Source organism: Monodelphis domestica, chromosome 2, assembly GCF_027887165.1.
Source record: "Monodelphis domestica isolate mMonDom1 chromosome 2, mMonDom1.pri, whole genome shotgun sequence".
NCBI lineage: Eukaryota > Metazoa > Chordata > Mammalia > Didelphimorphia > Didelphidae > Monodelphis > Monodelphis domestica.
The window spans coordinates 273,126,031-273,143,761 of NC_077228.1; the positions used below are offsets into that span (position 1 = coordinate 273,126,031).

General features: G+C 43.5%; 1 protein-coding gene across 7 annotated transcripts; it reads left to right on the forward strand.

Annotated features, from left to right (window-relative positions):
* The first annotated feature begins 3,350 nt into the window (after window positions 1-3,350).
* LOC103099349 (E3 ubiquitin-protein ligase makorin-1-like) lies at window positions 3,351-17,490 on the forward strand. Of its 7 annotated transcripts, none has more exons than XM_056818095.1 (9): window positions 3,351-3,645; window positions 4,219-4,291; window positions 13,127-13,246; window positions 13,420-13,628; window positions 13,708-13,850; window positions 13,946-14,115; window positions 14,252-14,362; window positions 16,900-17,021; window positions 17,101-17,490. In XM_056818095.1, the coding sequence occupies exons 1-9, from the start codon at window positions 3,372-3,374 to the stop codon at window positions 17,115-17,117; spliced, it is 1,239 nt and encodes a 412-aa protein (XP_056674073.1). In that variant the 5' UTR covers window positions 3,351-3,371; the 3' UTR covers window positions 17,118-17,490. The 7 variants fall into 7 exon arrangements, with proteins under 7 accessions (XP_056674073.1, XP_056674074.1, XP_016286488.2 ...); XM_056818096.1 differs by having other exon boundaries at window positions 16,900-17,012; XM_016431002.2 differs by having other exon boundaries at window positions 16,900-17,008.
* Window positions 17,491-17,731: the final 241 nt, after the last annotated feature.

The window sequence follows — 17,731 nt, forward strand, 5'->3', positions numbered from 1 at the left end:
GTCCTTTGGGATAGTTTTGGATCATTGTATTGCTGAGAATAGCTGTTATTCACATTTATTCATTGTACAGTATTCCTGTCACTGTATATGATGTTCCCCTGCTTCTGCTTATTTTACTCTGCTTCAGTTCATGTAAGTCTTTCCAGGTTTTTCTGAGCTCCTCATGTTTGTCATTTCTTATAGCATAATCATATTCCACTAACAAGCATATACTATTAACTTATTCAGCCATTCCCTAATTAATGGACATCTCACTTTCCAGTTCTTTGCCCCCTAAAAATAGCTGCTTTAAATATTTTTATACATATAGGTCCTCCCTCTTTTTCTTTTCTTTTTTTATCTCTTTGAAATACAAACCTAGTAATGATATTGCTGGGTCAGAAGGTATGTACTGTTTTGTAGCTCTTTGGGCACAGGTTCAAATTGTTCTCCTCAGTGATTGAATTAGTTCAAAACTCCTCCAACAGTGCATTAGTGTCTCAAATTTCCCATATCCTCTCCAATTTTGTTATTTTCCCTTTCTATCATAATAGCCAATCTGACAGATATGGGGTGGTACATTTGGGGTTTTCTTGGCAAAGATATTGGAATAGTTTGGTATTTCTTTCTCCAGCTCATTTTACATATGGAGAAACTGAGGCAGAAAAGGTTAAGGTGTCCAGGGTCAACAGCTAAGTAAGTGTCTGAGAGCAGATTTGAATTCAGGAAGATGAGTCTTCCTCACTCCATGACCTGAATTCTACCCACTTCACTGTCTAACAGCAGAAGGTATCAAGAAACACCTCAAGAAGAAGGTAGTATTTCCTCATACCTATCAGATTTTCCAATATGACAGTAAAGGAAAGATAAATGTTGGAGAGGATGTGGCAAAACTGGGAAACTAATGCATTGTTGGTGGAGTTGTGAACTAATCCAACCATTCTGGAGGGCAATTTGTAATTATGACCAATGGGCTTTAAACAATGCATACTCTTTGATCCAGAAATACCACTACTAGGTCTGTATCCCAAAGAGATTTTTTTTAAAAAGGAGAATGAACCCATCTGTACAAAAATATTTATAGGAGCACTTTTTGTTGTGGCAAAGAATTGGAAATTGAGGAGATGCCCATAAATTGGAAAATGGCTGAACAAATTGTGGTGTACATTAGTGATGGAATGCTACTGTGCTATAAGAAATGATGAGCAGGATGATTTCAGAAAGAGCTAGAAAGGTCTCCATGAATCGATGCAGAATATAATAAGCAGAACTGGAAGAACATTGTACACAGTAAGAGCAATATTGTGGGATGATCAACTGTGAAAGACTCTCAGCAATACAAGGATCTGGGACAATTCTGAAGAACTTATGATAAAGAATGATATTCATCACCAGAGAAAGAACTGTTGGAGTCAGATGTTGCCAGGAGCCATCAGGCCACGCTGTCTTGACACGGTCACTCTTGGAAGTCAGGAGGTCACAAAGTGACTCTTTGGCAGGATGGAATCATCCACTCACCCCCTCTGTATGATTTATCTCCATCAACATCCCTTTCTAATGGAATTGATATGATTATTGTTCTCTCCCTAGTCTCAGAAGGAAAAATATAAGAGCAAATACTTGCACATTATTTCCCCAGAACACCACTAAAAGATCAAACTCAAAAGACTATCATGGGTTAACTTCTGCAACTCCCAACAAAGTTGTGCTTGGAAATTCCCTACTCCCATGCATAGGAACTAATTCTCATAACCCAGCACATCAATCACCATAGAGAAAGGCTGGCACAAAATGCTTGGTACACCATGCCTCAGTGACTTAGTTTACCAGTAGAAACCCTTCCTGAAAAACTCCCCAAACAAACCCTGAAAAATTACTAGTACCCCTTTGATCCCTCCACTTGATTGTCAATTGTCTCTAGAATTTCTGATTAATAATATATTTTTATTAAAGGTAATAAGTGATTTTCCTTGATTGTTTGTAAGCTCAAAGCTCCTCACCTGTTAACGAGAAAATTAAGCCACCTGTGGAGAAATCCCCCCCCCCCCATTTGGGTTTTTGTTTGTTTGTTTTTGGCAAAGATACTAGGAGTGGTTTGCCACCAGAGTGAAGTGACTTTCCCAGAGTCACCCAGCTACTGTCTGAGATCAGATTTGAACTCAGGAAGATGAGTCTTTCTGACTCCAGGCTTAGCCAGAATTCAGATAAATGGGCAAGCCAATCAAGGAACCATTGTTGAGAATCTCCTGTGCTGGGCACTAGGTAAAGTCAGCCCTGGTCCTGCTCTCAGAAGCTTAGCATTCTTACCATGAAGAGAGAACATATGTACATATGGATCCATAATGTTAGGCAAGACATATGAAATCTCTTAAGAGAGTGAAAACAGTGCTATAGCCTTGAGGATGAAGGAATTACTTGTATCCAGGTAGATCAGGGAAGGCTTCCTAAAGTTCCATTACATTACAGCTTACAATTTAAAAGCGGGGGACAGCTAGGTGGCTCCAAAGATTGGGAACCAGGAATCCTGGGTTCAAATTTGACCTCAGACACTTCCAAACTATGTGACCCTGGGCAAGTCACTTAACCCCCATTACCATTACAGCATGGGCAAAGGTTTTCGAGTTTGAGTACCCAGAGGGCAAATTCAAGCTGCCTCTGAGCTCCTCACCCCCCATTATGGGCACTGGGAAGAGGGGGAAGGGAGCAGCTCCCCCAGCTGGGGCCAGTGTGCATGCCAATACTAGCCCTATCCTTACCACACTTCTGCCTAGGAACCAATACACAGTATTGGTTTTAAGATGGAAATTAAGGGTTTAAATTAAAAACAAAAACCAAAAACCCTCTTCTTCCAAGTTCAATTGAGGCAGTCTCTCTGAAAACCCAAAGGTTTCGTCCCAGAGACTGCACAGAACTCCACTAGAACTGGAAGACCCAGATGGGGTTAAACCCCCAAGCCTGGTCTTTATTCATCCCAGCTTCTCCCAATTCTCCACCAATTAACGGGCACTCGCCCGTGATGCTATACTTCAGGAGCAGTTGCCAAGTGCCCCACTCAAAGTTAGGCTCAGGTACCCCAAGAGGTGAGAAGGGGAAAAGCTGGTTCATGCCTAGAAGTTGCTTTATAGAATGCTTGAGAAGTCCAGACTAAAACACACACACACACAGAGGAGGCAATTTAAGTCCGGGTTCAAGCTCTGCCCCTTCGGAGAGCCTCGGGTGCCTGATTTGTAAAAGGAGGGAACAGGATGCTGTAAAGATCTCCCCCGAGTCCCTTCCACTGCCTGCCTCCCTGGGGCTGTGGTGAAGGGAAACATACATGGAAGTCTTCCTTAACTCGGCTTCTTGGTGTTATTCCAGCTCGGCCATTCCGTGGCAATACACATAAATGCCAAATGGGTGATACCATGGAGAGGAATGCTAGCCATCATCAGCCTCCCTCCACTGAATTCGTCAATCACCACCCCCGCCACCCCCACACTCACTCAATAAACTCCAGTAGCTCCCAATTGCCTCCAGGATCAAATATAAAATGCTTGGCGTTCAGAGCCCTTCATAACCTAGCCCCTCCTACCTTTCCAGCCTTCTTATGCCATATCCTCTTCAGCCCAGTGGCACTGGCCTCCTGGTTCTTCCATGAACAAGACACTCCATCTCTTGAGGCTCCAGGTATTTTCCCTGTGCCTGGAATACTGTCCCTCCTTCACTTCACCTACTGACTTCCCTGGCTTCTTTTAAGTCTCAACAAGATGGGACTTTACCATCTTCTAGAGGAAGCCTTTTCTAATCCATTCAATCTTAGAAACAATATTATGTGTTGGCTCCGTGGCAAAAGAGTGGACTGGGCTAGGCAATGGAGGTTATGTTTCTGAGTCAAAATTTGAACCCAGGACCTTCCCTTTCTAGGCCTGGCTTTCAATCTATTGAGTCACCCAGCTGCCATCTAATCCCTCTTAATTCAGGAAGCCCTCTAGTCATTATTTCCTATTTATCCTGTATGTAGCTTGTGTGTATGTATACATATATTTGTTTGTTTCTTTTGTTGTTGTTAGTTTCCCCTGGGTCTGTCTTTTGTCCCTTTTTGCATCCCTAGCCCTCAGCACAGTGCCTGATACCATGAAGTGCTGGAGGCTGATTAGTGACGGGCCCAGGGCTTGCCCAAGCCCCTCCTCCCATTGGCCTGGCCCTTGCTAGGTCAGGATAAATAACTGATGGGCAACAACTGAAATCTGTTCTTTCCAGTGACTCCAGTTCAGATGGCTGAGGCTGGTGGTGATGGCGGTGACAACGAGGGCAGGCCTCGTCCTTCGTGCAGGTATGAAGGTCAGGGAATGGGGCTCCCGAATGGAGGAGACACTGTTCTCTGTGCCACACTTACCCTCCCTGGGACCTTAGTGACCACTGAATTAAATCCCCTCCTTTTCAAGAGGAAGAAAGTGTGGGGGCAGCTGGGTAGCTCAATGGATTGAGAGTCAGGCCTAGAGGTGGAAGGTCCTAGGTTCAAATCCGACCTCAGACACTTCCCAGCTGTGTGACCCTGGGCAAGTCACTTAACTCCCATTGCCTAGCTCTTACCACTCTTCTGCCTTGGAGCCATTACATAGTATTGACTCCAAGATGGAAGGTGAGGGTTTAAAAAAAATTTTTTTTTAAATAAAAAGGAAGAAAGTGAAACTTGAATGGGTAAGTGACTCATCAAGATCATACATCCTGTTGGTGGCCCAATAATGTTTGAGATTCCACAATCACAAAGAGGCTTTAGTTCATTTATTTGGTGTGGGGGCATCAGGGAGTGGCTCTAAAGGAAGCTAACACGGAGTTTTTAGTTCAGGACCTGAGACCAGAATCTTGGCTCTGCTGTTTCATCATTTCTGTGACCTGTAGGCCAGTGACCCCTTCCCTGGGGCCGGGTTTCTTCATTGAAGTAAGGGTCTCTGTGATCTTTAAGGCCCCTTGCAGTTAAAGTCTATGACGTTTTGGATTCTGTGTCTGTAGCCAGCCTTGTGTACTCACCTACTTTAGTCCCCTCCCTTTGAGTTGGAGAGCTTGTCTTACACAGGGGCTACCTCCAGTGGTCCTTTCCGGGCTGCCTCTGCCCCTCAGTGCCTTCCTAAACCCTCCAGCCTAGCTTGAAATGACTTCTGCTACACTTATTTTTTTTAAGTCCTTCCCTTCCCTCTTAGAATCGATACTGTGTCTTGGCAATGGGGGTCAAGTGACTTGCCCAGAGTCACACAGCTAGAAAGTGTCTGAGGCCAGATTTGAGCCCAGGACCTCCTGGTTCTCATTCCACTGAGCCACCCAGTTTCCCCCTCTGCTTATTTTGTAAATACTTATTTTGTGGTCTCCCTTCTCTGCCTCTCCCTCTGGGAGAATATTAAGTTCCTTGAGGGAGAACTTTGTTGTTTGTTTGTTTTTGTCTTAGTAACTTAAACATCAAAGTTGGTTCCATAAATGTTTGTTGAAGCTAGTCTGGCTCTAATCAGTCAATCAATTAACATCTATTTAAGCCCCTACTAGGTGCTAGGCTTCGTTCTAAGGGCTAGGGATACTAGAGGCAGAAGGCACTTCTGCCTAATGGAGGAAAAGCTATTCCTACCCAACAAGCTATGTACAGGACAAATAAACAATTAAAGGGGGCTTGGGGGGGGGGGGGAGCATTAAGAAGGCTAGAAATTCCCCAATTCCTCTACATACCCAAATAGAAGCCTTCCCCAAAGCACCTGAACCCTAAAGGTGAATTGAATGGTGAAAACCTTGGCCAACCTAGAGGGGAAAGGTTTGTTTGTTTTTTTAATGGTGGAGGAGTGACTCAAATTACCACCTAGGTGGTGTACTCCAAAGAATGTTGGGACTGGGAGGCAGCAGACCAGGTTATGCTAGTCCCATCTCAAGCTAATAAGAATTCCTGTTTCTAAATTTCCTTAAGCAGACCAAGCACTTTCCCCACACCAAGCCTGCTCTGTAATAAACCTTGGCCAAATCACTTTCCCTTCTTTGGGCCTCAGCTTACTTAGCCTATAAAATGAAGACTTGGGGATTGGAGATCCTTTCTCTAGAGTCTGGAGAACTAGAATTAAAATCAGCCCACTCTTGAATCTAAAATTTAGAGTAAACTTTATAAGAATAGGAGTCATTCCCCAATTGATAAATGGTCAAAAGATACCAACAGACCATTTTTGAAGAAATCAAAGCCATATCAAAAAATTCTCTAAATCATTATTGATTAGAGAAATGCAAAGACAACTTTAAGATATCATCTCACCTATAAGATTGGCTAAAACAGTAAAAGGCCAAAATGGCAAATGTTGGAGAGGATATGGGAAAATGGGGATACCAAATGGTGACTGATCCAATCATTTTGGAGAGCAAGCTAGAATTATGCCCAAAGATTTACAAAATTGTGTACAGTAAACCCTTAAACCCAATAATACCACTATTGGTTTCTTTTTCTAAATCAAAGAAAAGAGGAAAGAATCTAGATGTTCCAAGCAGTGCTCCTAGTGACAACAAACAGGAAATTGAAGGGATGTCCCATTAAGTGGGTAATAGCTAAACAAGTTATAGCATATGATGATGATTGAATACTACTGTGCCATAAGAAATGACAAGCAGGTTAATTTATTTATTGTGGTTCTTTGCACCAAACTTTGTATTTTTTTATTTTAATTTTTTGCCAATTGCATCTAACAACAAATTTCCACATAAGTTTTCTGAGGTTGTATGATCCAAACAATATATCACCACCCCCACCCCCCCCTTCTTCCCTTCCTTCTAGAGTTAGCCAGCAATTTGAGATCTGGGTTATACGTGTATTTCTATCATGCAAAACACATTTCCATATTGTCCATTTTGTAAGTGAATAATCTTATTTTAAAAACCCAAACATATATCCAAATAAACAAATGAAAAATCATATGCTTTCATCAAGTAGGTTAATTAAAAAAAAAACAAACCATAGTGGGCAGTGAGGTGGCTCAGTGGATTGAGAGGGAGACCTAGGAGGGGGGGTGTTTTAGGTTCAAATCTTATATCTGTGTCACCCTGGGCAAGTCACTTGACCCCCATTCTCTAGCCCTTTCCATTTTTCTGCCATTGCACAGTTTTGATTCTAATACAGAAGGTAAAGATTTTTTTTTTAATGGAAAGACCAACATGACATTTTGAAGAGTGAAAGGCTCAGAACCAAGAGAACATTCTATACAGCAACAGAAATATTATTTGAAGAATGACTGGTGTTAAGTCCACCTCCAGAGAAAGAAGTGATAAATAGAAACAAGCAAGACTAGCTTTATATACACATCTTTTTGTGAAATGGTGCCTTCTCTAGTGTAGGTAGGGGAAGGAGGGAGGGAGATACCTGGGAATTTTAATGTAACAAACAAATTAACTTTAAAAAACACATATATGAATTCCTATTGATCTATGTATTATGATGCTGTGTATGCATTCTGAGCTTGTCTGTCCCTCCCTCTTTTCTGTGGCTATCTTGGATCTTTTCATCTCACCTTAAACCCTCTAGTTCCTTTCCTCCAGGCCTCCCACCCACACAGCTCTGCCAAGAATACTTGGGACTCAAAAGCCTGGCTTTCCCGAGGTTTCTCTTCTCTACACATGTGTGCCTCATCCCACCCTGCCCCTTGCCAACCCACCAGATATTCTACTTCCTAAGCTTGTGTATGGGAACTTTTGAAAAAATATTGTGCTAACTGCGTTTCCATATAATTGGTTTCCTTTGTAATCCTATTTTATTTTGTGCCTGGAGAGACCAAAACAAGGTTAAGACCCCCTTTGGGATGTTTATGAAGCCAAGGTCATGGCATTTGGAGCTAGAGAAGGAAGATTAGAGCTTTATTCCAGCTTCATTTTGCAGATAAGGCAACTTGCCCAGAAAAGGGAGTGACCTGGTCAAGGTTGTTCATGTAGTAAAATGTCAGATGGGATTTTAACCCAAATCTAGTGCCCTTTTGTTGTTGTTGTTTAGGAACTTTCAATATTTCATAATCTCTTTATCTAGTCAGTCAATAAACATTTGCTGTATGCTAGGCCTGGTGCTAAACACTGGGCCTACATATATAAGATAGTCCTTGCCCTCAAGCAGCTTATAATCTATGAGAGGAAAACACACACACCATAACATAAAACAAAGCTGAAAATAGGAGAGGGAAGGGGGAAAGGTTTTGCCGGTTCAGGAAGATGGGGGTGGGGTGATGGTAGAGAAGTCAAAGAAGTCCCAAATAAGTTGTCCATCTGGGTGGGAAATGAAATGTCAGTCTTATTCCCTCTCCTTAAATAGAGAAGTTTATGATTCTACCTTCCTAATAATGAGGTGTGAATGGCAAGGCTGATGGGATCCTGCAAGATGAATTTACTGGGGCTGTGGTGGAAAAGCCAAAGAATTCCAAAATGAGTGTAATCAAGTAGGAAATGAGATGTCCTGATATCCAGACAAAACTTCTCATTATTTTCTGATATAGTTTCTGTTCCAGTCCAGTCTTTGTGCCCTTATTTATGTGATGTCTCTCCCTCCCTTTCTTTGTCTATCTCTCTCCTTAACCTCCCCCCCCCCAAAAAAAAAAGGTCTGCCTTAGAGCATTCAATTAAGAGTCCAAAGACTGGGAAATATTAGCCCTATCATCCAATTTCACACTTTGGTTTCCTCCCCTCTGATTCATTCATTTGATGGTTAAGCACCTACTATGCTATATAGGTCCATGCTGGTGAACCTATGGCACTCATACCAGAAGGGGCTGTTCCTCTCCCCCTCTCCATACAAGCCTGAGAACATTTTTCACATCACCTGCCCCTCTGCCTAGCAGCCCAATGGGAGAGCTTCCTCCTTCCCCTGTCTTGAGTAAGGGGGCACCTCACATGTAGTATGAAGGTTGCAGTTTGACACTTGGTCTCTAAGATCTCTAAAAGGTTTGCCATCACTGCTATAGGTGTTTTGGGAAACATAAAAATTAAATGAAATGTCCATTTCCTCTTGGACCTTATTAGTTGTCCTTTGTGCTCCAAAGAGAACCAAAATGAAATCACTAGGTGATGCCTTTTGAATCATTCATAAATTGGATTAAGTGAGGCAGAATTATATAAAATCATCAGGCTCGCTCTCTTCCAAAGTCATCAAAGCCTAGTGACAGCAAGATTGACTGGTGATGGCTCAGGATGAAGCTGATGACCTTGGCTTCTTTGACATTTAACTATAACTATATATCTCATTTTGTTTTATACTTCTGTATAAATGAATCAAAACTTTAAAAAATATTTTTTATCCCCTTGGGAACCACAAAATGAATATAGTCACTATCTTCTAGGTATTTACGTTCTTTTAAAATAAACTTACCTTCTGTCTTAGAAGCAGTACTATGTATTGATTCCAAGGCAGAAAAGTGGGAAGGGCTAGGCAATGAGGGTTAAATGAATTGTCCAGAGTCACACAAATAATGTGTCTGAGGCCAAATTTGAATCAAGGACCTCTCCTTTCAAGGATTCTTAATTCTTGATTTCTAATAGAGACTGATAACACATATTGAGTAGAAAATAATGGCATTTTGGTTTGGGAAGTCATGTGTGGAGGGAAAGAGATGACATGCTATAAAGATAAAATTGAGAGGACATCACAACTAATTAGTTGAACAGAGTGGAAAAATGGAAGAATGGAAGATTACTCTAAGTTTATAAATATGGGATATAGGGTAGTAGATACAATAGGAATGTGATAACAGGAAGAATAAGTTTAGCTGGGGAGATAAAGAGCTTGGTTTTTGACCAAATAAATTTGAGATTCTGGCAACAAGTGTCTAAAATTAGCTGGAGGTGGAAGACTGGAGCCCAGAAGAGATGTCAGGGTTACAGAGAAAGATTTTGGGTCATCCAAATAGAGATGGTAGTTGAATCTGTGATAATGAATGAGATTGTCAAGAGAGAGCCTGTAAAGACAGGAGAGAGCCAGTAACAAATCCTTATGGAACAGATATTTTTTTAATTAAAGAATTTAAGTTTAATTAATTTAGAATATTTTTCCACATGGTTTTACATGTGTCATTGATCCAGACCCATGTCCTTATTAATATTTGCACTAGGGTGATCATTTAGAGTCTATATCTCCATCGAACCATGTGATCAAGCAATTGTTTTTCTTCTGTGTTTCTACTCCCACAGTTCTTTCTCTAGATGTGCATAGCATTCTTTCCTCAGAATTGTCCTGGGTCATTACATTTCTGCTAGTAGAGAAGTCCATTATATTCGATTATACCACAGTGTATCAGTCTCTGTGTGCAATGTTCTCCTGGTTCTGCTCCACTCACTCTGCATCACTTCCATGGAATTCCTCCACTTTATTATTCCTTTTAGCACAATAGTATTCCATCACCAGCACATACCATAATTTGTTCGGCCATTCCCTAATTGAAGGGCATCCCCTCATTTTCCAATTTTTGGCCACCACAAAGAGGAGAGCAGCCATGAATATTCTTGTACAAGTCTTTTTCCTTATTATCTCTTTGGAGTACAAACCCAGCAGTGCTATGGCTGGATCAAAGGGCAGACAGTCTTTTAATGCCCTTTGGGAATAGTGGAACAGGCATTTTAAGGGGCCAAGAAGAGCCAACAAGTGAGGGATAATTCGGTAGAAAAACTAGAACTTGGCAATGGATTTGAATGTGGGAGGATGGTGCTTGCTGGTGAGAGAGTAAGTGACCCCTAGTTTGTGAATGTGAGTGATTGGGAGAATGGTGATGCCTTTGACAACATTAGAGAAGTTAGAAAGAAGGAAGAATTTGGAACTATGTCCAAAGGGCGATAAAAGACTGTCTGCCCTTTGATCCAGCCATAGCACTGCTGGGCTTGTACCCCAAAGAGATAATGGACAAAAAGACTTGTACAAAAATATTCATAGCTGCGCTCTTTGTGGTGGCCAAAAATTGGAAAATGAGGGGATGCCCTTCAATTGGGGAATGGCTGAACAAATTGTGGTATATGTTGGTGATGGAATACTATTGTGCTAAAAGGAATAATAAAGTGGAGAAGTTCCATGGAGACTGGAACAACCTCCAGGAAGTGATGCAGAGCGAGAGGAGCAGAGCCAGGAGAACATTGTACACAGAGACTGATACATTGTGGTACAATCGAAGGTGATGGACTTCTCCATTAGTATCAATGCAATCCCTGAACAATCTGCAGGGATCTAAAAAAAAAATACTACCCACAAGCAGAGGATAAACTGTGGGAGTAAAAACACCGCTGAAAAGCAACTGCTTGACTACAGGGTTGGAGGAGATAAGACTGAGGAGAGACTCTAAATGAACACTATAATGCAAACTCCAACAACAGGGAAATGGGTTCGAGTCAAGAACACATGTGATAACCAGTGGAATCATGCGTCGGCTATGGGAGAGGGAAAGGCGGGGAGGGGAGGGGAGGAAAAGAAAACGATCTTTGTTTCCAGTGAATAATGTATGAAAACGACCAAATAAAATAATATTAAAATTTAAAAAAAAAAGGAAGATTGGGGGGGGGGCAAAGATAATGGGTACAGTTGGGACATGTTAAGTTACATTTCTATGGGATAGCCAGTTTGATATGTCTAGTAGACAGCTGGAGATCTTAGAAAGTTAAGGTTGTATAAATAGATGTGAGAATCATCTTTATAGAGATGGTAGTAATCGAACTCATGAGAGCTGATGAGATAGCCAACTGAAATATTATAGATCAAGAAGAGAGGGCCCAGGACCCAAAATTAGTTTAGTATGAGTTAGATGAAGATCCAGCCAATGACACTGATAAGGAGTTGGTCAGGGAGGAGAACTTCTCCAGGAGAGAAGTAGCATCACAAAAACAAAGTGTATATCAAGAAGCCACAACAGTATCATTAAATTTGTCAGTTAAAAGATCACCAGTATCTAGAAAGTGCAATTTCATTGATGAGGTTAGAAGTCCAATTGTGGAGTTAAGAGATTGAGAGTAAAGAAAGGGGAAGCTGTCTATCATCTGTAGACAACCTTCTCAAGGACATTAGCAGGAGGCAGCTGGGTAGCTCAGTGGATTGAGAGCCAGGCCTAGAGACAGAAAGTCCTGGGTTCAAATTTGACCTCAGACACTTACCAGCTGTGACCCTAGTCAAGTCACTTAATCCCCCATTGCCTAGCCCTGACCACTCTTCTGCCTTGGAGCCAATACACAGTATTGATTCTTGGACAAAAGGTAAGAATTTAAAAACAAAACTGCACATTCGTAGCAAAAGGGAGAGAATGACAACTGGCAGAGATAGACATTCCGTGGGAGTTTTTTGAGGATGCAGGAGACGGGCATTTTTGGAGGCAGTAGGGCATCGCCAGTAGATAGAGGTCAAAGATTGAGAGTGGGTATGATCTAGTGAGCCGTCTGCTAGAGAAGATGGGATGAAATGGGATCTTGTACGTGTAGATGGGTTTACCTTGGCAAGGAAAAGGGTGGCCTCTTTATGTGAGAGAGGGTGAAGTTGGAGATAGTGGAGAAAGGCATCTGAGTGATGTGACATGAGGAGAGAAGAGGGAAATCTTACAGGATGACCCCTGCTTTTTCAGTGAAAGATGAGAGGCAAGGCAAGGGTGGAGGGAGATGGCACTGTAGGAGTTCTGAGGAGGGGTGAAAAGATTTGGAATAGACAGTTTGCTGAGTGGGATAGTGAATTGATTAGGGACATGTAAAAGGATTGCCTTGCTGCAATAAGGGCCCATTTGAGATTATAGAACATCAATTTCTAGAGAACCAAGTCAACACGGTTTCATAACTACTTGTTGGAGATGCTAGAGAAGATTTTTGTTCAGACAGGTCATATAATTTTTCAAATTATATGCCTTATTTAATTGTGTCTTAGAATCAATATGAGGCATTGGTTCTAAGAAATCGCTAATAAGTATTGATTCTAAGACAGAAATGCTAGGCAAATGGGGTTCAGTGACTTGCCCAGAGTCATACAGTTAGGAAGTGTCTGAGGTCAGAGTTGAACCCAGCTCCTCAAGTATTTACTGAATTGAATTCACATTCCATGACTTTCTGCACCCATGTCTATTATAATCTCATGGGAAAGGATTATGATTACCCCGGAGAGGCCAGAGTCTTGTCTCGATGCCTGGCCTGGCTGCTGAGTCTCCCATCTCTATCCCAGGTATTTTGCCCAGGGGTTCTGTTACCGAGGACAGGATTGCCCCTTTGCTCATGACAGACAGTCACTGCCCGTCTGCAAGTACTTCCAGCAGGGGTTCTGTTTTCGTGGAAATAAGTGCAGGTAAGAACTGTCTCCCCTGTCCAGCCTGACCCTCTCAAAGGTAGGATGGGGGGATGAGGAGGCTCGATGCCCAGCTTTCCCCAGAGCTTGCGCCCCCCCCCCGCCCCTCCCCCCCCCCCCCCCCCCCCCGGCCCTCACCTCCAGCACCATGTGGCCCCTTTTTCCTCCTCTAGGTACCTGCACCCCCAGGCTTCAGAGTCCCCAGAAAGCCCTGCGGAGCCTCTCCCGCCTTCGGCAGAGCGGAGGCAGGTAGCCTGTGAGCTGGCCGCTCTGCCTTCCCGGCTTGAAGAGCTTAGAAGTACCCAGCATGGTAGAGGGATCTCGGATCTGGGCTCGCCCGAGGTGGCTGACAGCACTTTCTCTGACCCTCCGGACATTCCGCGTGAGTGGCTGCAGAGGGAAAGTGGGGCTTGGGTTCCTGGGAGCCCGCCATGCTTCCTTCAGCCTGTCTGCTTCTGTAGTGGGCCATCTCCATCTTAACTCCGCCCTGGAGCCTGAGCCAGCACTGCTCCCCGACTCCTTCCCAGAACGGAACGTCTTCAGAGCCCCAAGAACTTGGCCCCCAGACCCAAGGGGAGGATCGGGGGTAACGGAGTTCGTCCTGGTAGGTGGCTCGGTGGCTGCCGGGGAGAGCGCGGGCCGGGAAGGCTACCGCTCGGTTCCTAGAGGGTGGCTGAGCTCGCGCGGCCCTGTTTGCAGAACGAAGACAGCCGGAATGTGGTATGTGGCATCTGTATGGAGAAGGTGTGGGACAAGCCCCAAGAAGACCGCTTCTTTGCCATTCTGCCCAACTGCTCCCATTCCTTCTGCGTGAGATGCCTCAGCACCTGGCGCCAGAGCTGTGGGGAAAGCTTTCAAAACGTCATCAAGTGAGGGCCGCCGCGGTGGGGGGGGCGGAGGGGCGCCAGTGGAGGAGGGCACGTCCAGAGACGAGCGTGGGGGCTAGAGAAACCACGGGGGAAATGGGATGCTGTATGCCCCAAGACGATCTCCCCCCCTTATCAGGGCTTGTCCAGAGTGTCGGGTCCATTCCAACTACTTTATCCCTCATAAGTTCTGGGTCAGCAAGGGACCTGAGAAGGAACAGCTCATCCAGAATTTCAAGGAGCAAACAAGGTGAGATGGGGCCATTGATAAAGTTTTTAATACCAAAAACAATACTACTGGCATTTATAGTTTTGCTTTAAGATGTGCAAAACACTTTACATATGTTTACTGTTACACAAATCTACTCTCCATATTTATTTCAGCCCTCACAGCAGCCCTGGGGGTGCAGGGGGGGGGGTAGGGCAGGTGTTATCCCCATTTTTTCAGATGAGGCACAGAAAAGTTAACTCGTTTAACAAGTGTTTGAGGGAGGACACAAACTCGGGTCTTCTGACTTGTTCCCATTTCAGGTTTTTGCTATATCCGTTGTGCCACCTAGCTGCCTTGTTTTAGTATTTTATTTTATTATTTATTATTTTTTAAACCCTTATCTTCCATCTTAGAATCGATACTGTTCCAAGGCAGAAGAACTGTAAGGGCTAGACAATTGGAATTAAGTGACCTGCCCACAGTCTTATAGCTAGGATATCCAAGGCCACATTGGAACTCGGGACCTCCCATCTCCAAGCCTGGCTCTCAGTCCACTGAGCCAGCTAGCTGTCCCACTGAGTTCCTAGCTGTCCTTGTTTTATCCATGTGTGATCTTATTATGACTTAGTTTTCCTTAGATTAGCAGAATAAATTTTGAGAATCAAGAGAACTGGGTTCTACTCCTGCCTCTGTCACTAATTGTCTAGGTATTCCTTATCTCTCAAAACTCCAGTTTATTTCTCTTTAAAGCTAGGAATGTGGGCTCTTCGGTGTTCTTTTTTTTTTTTTTTTTAGAGTCAATACTGTATATTGGCTCCAAGGCAGAAGAGTGGTCAGGGCTAGGCAATGGGGGTCAAGTGACTTGCCCAGGGTCACACAGCTGGGAAGTGTCTGAAGCCAGATTGTAACCTAGGACCTCCCGTCTCTAGGCCTGGCTCTCAATCCACTGAGCCATGTTCTAAAAACTCTGCTTTGCTGCTTTTATCCCTGCAGTCTGCTTGTTGCCACCAGATGGCACATCTTCCCTACCCTAGAAACCTTTTCCTCCCATCTAACCAGCTGAATCCTAGCATTTCCTACCTCAGGAGCACCTTCCATTTCCTCCCTTCTCCAGCTGCTCTAACCCTCATTCCAGTTTCATTAGCTGGGCTGTTGCAACAACCTTTTACTGGTATCACTACCTCTGAATCTTCCCTATTATACACTGCTGCTGGGTTCATCTTCCTAAAGAAAAGAAATTCTAACATCCTCCCTCTGGTCAGAAACCCCCCTGGTGCCACGATACCTACCAGCTCAGGTCCTAGAGGGAGATATCACAGGCTCCAGGTGCTAGTGATGCAATGATGGGAAAGTGGCTTTACTGAGTCTCCTACTGGCTCTTAACCCTTTTTTTTTTTAGTGTACCTTCTGTCTTCGAATTATTATTGTGTACTGGTTCTAAGGCAGAAGAGTAGTAAAGGCTAGGCAATGGGGGGTAAGTGACTTGCCCACTCACACAGCTAGGAAATGACTAAGGACTCCTTGTTTCTGGGCCTGGCTCTCAACCCACTGAGCTACCTAGCTGCCCCTTAGCCTTCTCATCTTACCTTATCTGTTATTGCTTTCCACATCCAGAACCCTAGAGATCAGGTCGGCTTGGTGTGCTCCATGTATACCATGTTCTATTTCACCTTGGAACCTTTGCTCAACCTGTTTGCTAACTGATGACTTGCCTTTTCAACTCTCCTTCAGGGTTCAGCACAAATGCCATCTTTTCATCATCTCCTCCCTGGGCCCCATCCCTTCCCCAACCTCAGCTCACCTGTGCTGACCTGAGCTCCCCAGGCACTCTGGAATTAGGGGGGGGAAATTCTCTCTCCTCCTCCCTCCCATATACACTCACATGCTGAAACACTCTCTTAATGTACATATGTCTATATACACACAGTCTACCTTCTAGTTAGAGCTGAGAGATTTTCACTTTGAACCTTTTATTTTGTCAATGACTCAATAGCACTCTCAATAGAACTTGAGAGTTCCAAGCTTTTAGGGGAAAGAATGCAGAATCAGAAATTTGGAGTCCTAAATTTGAATCTTAACTCTGCCAAAGCAAATTTGGGAAAGTAAGTCACTTAGCCCCCCTGAACTTTAATTTCCTCCTCTATAAAGTCCTGAATAGATCTTTAAAAGTCCCTTCTGGTTCTATAGCCTATGATCCCCAAATCTTAAACTACAGAACCAAGTTTAGCTCAGGAAAAATGGAACAGGTTTTTAAAAATTGCTTTCACAGGGGCAGCTAGGTGGCTGGGTGGATAGAGAGAGCCAGGCCTAGAGATGAGAGGGCCTGAGTTCCAGTCTACCCTCAGACACTTCATAGCTATGAGACACTCTGGGCAGGTCACAACCCTAATGGCCTAGCTTTTAGAGTACTTTTGCCTTGAAACTGATGCTTAGTATGGATTCCAAAGCAAAAGATAAGGGTTTTTTAAATAAATAAAATTTTAATTTAAAAAAAGCCTTGTTTTCCCAGTGGTTGTTGGGGTTGACAGTGTTCCTTCCTTTCTCTGTCCTCTTTCCCAACCCATGCCCTCCCTCAGCCAGATCCACTGCAAGTTCTTCAAAAAAGGGAAAGGCCGATGTCCTTTCAGATCTGAATGCATCTACCTGCACCAATTACCCGAGTTCTGGCAAAAGAACTGGGGTTCCGTGAGTAGGCTGAGTAAGGGAAAAAAGGGATTCATAGGGTGGAGGCTGGCTGGTGACGGGAAGCCTGGATCAACTCTTGTCTTCTCTCCCAGATTTTATATTCCAGTGACAGTTCAGATGATGGAGACAAAGAAGGAATCCATTTCTTCGACCATGTCATCAACGTGTCCGTAACAATGAAGAAAACCTTTTCCAAATTACAGGGATTCTGATGGCTGACTTGTGGGGGTGGGAAAGCAGGGACAGTTGTGTTCTTCAGAGACAGAGGAGGGTATATAAGCAATAGTTCATATGGAAAGGAGCCATCTACTCCACGGTCTGTATCTATGACACATTGGAGACGGGACAGTGCACGAGAAATGAATGATCAGACCTTGCACCATAAGGAAGGTCCCCATCACTTTCCGTTCTCTTTGGGCCTTAGTTTTTAACTTTTTATATAATGATTCTGAAACAAATTAAACTAGTTTAAATCACCACAACTGGTGTCTGTCATCTGCCTAGTTTAGCAGACTCATGGACCTTCTCTGGGAAAGAATTCTGAGACTCAGTTCCTAGAGGGGTCAGGGAGAAGGTGACTAGGTGGGTAAGAATGTAGGTAAAGTATATATATTTGTGAGTCCTCAGCTACCTCTCCATTAGGTGGTATCTTGTCTGTTTTTCTCAGACTCCTCTTTGCTCTCCTATCAAGTGTCTTTAATCAAATCTGGCCCCAGATATTTC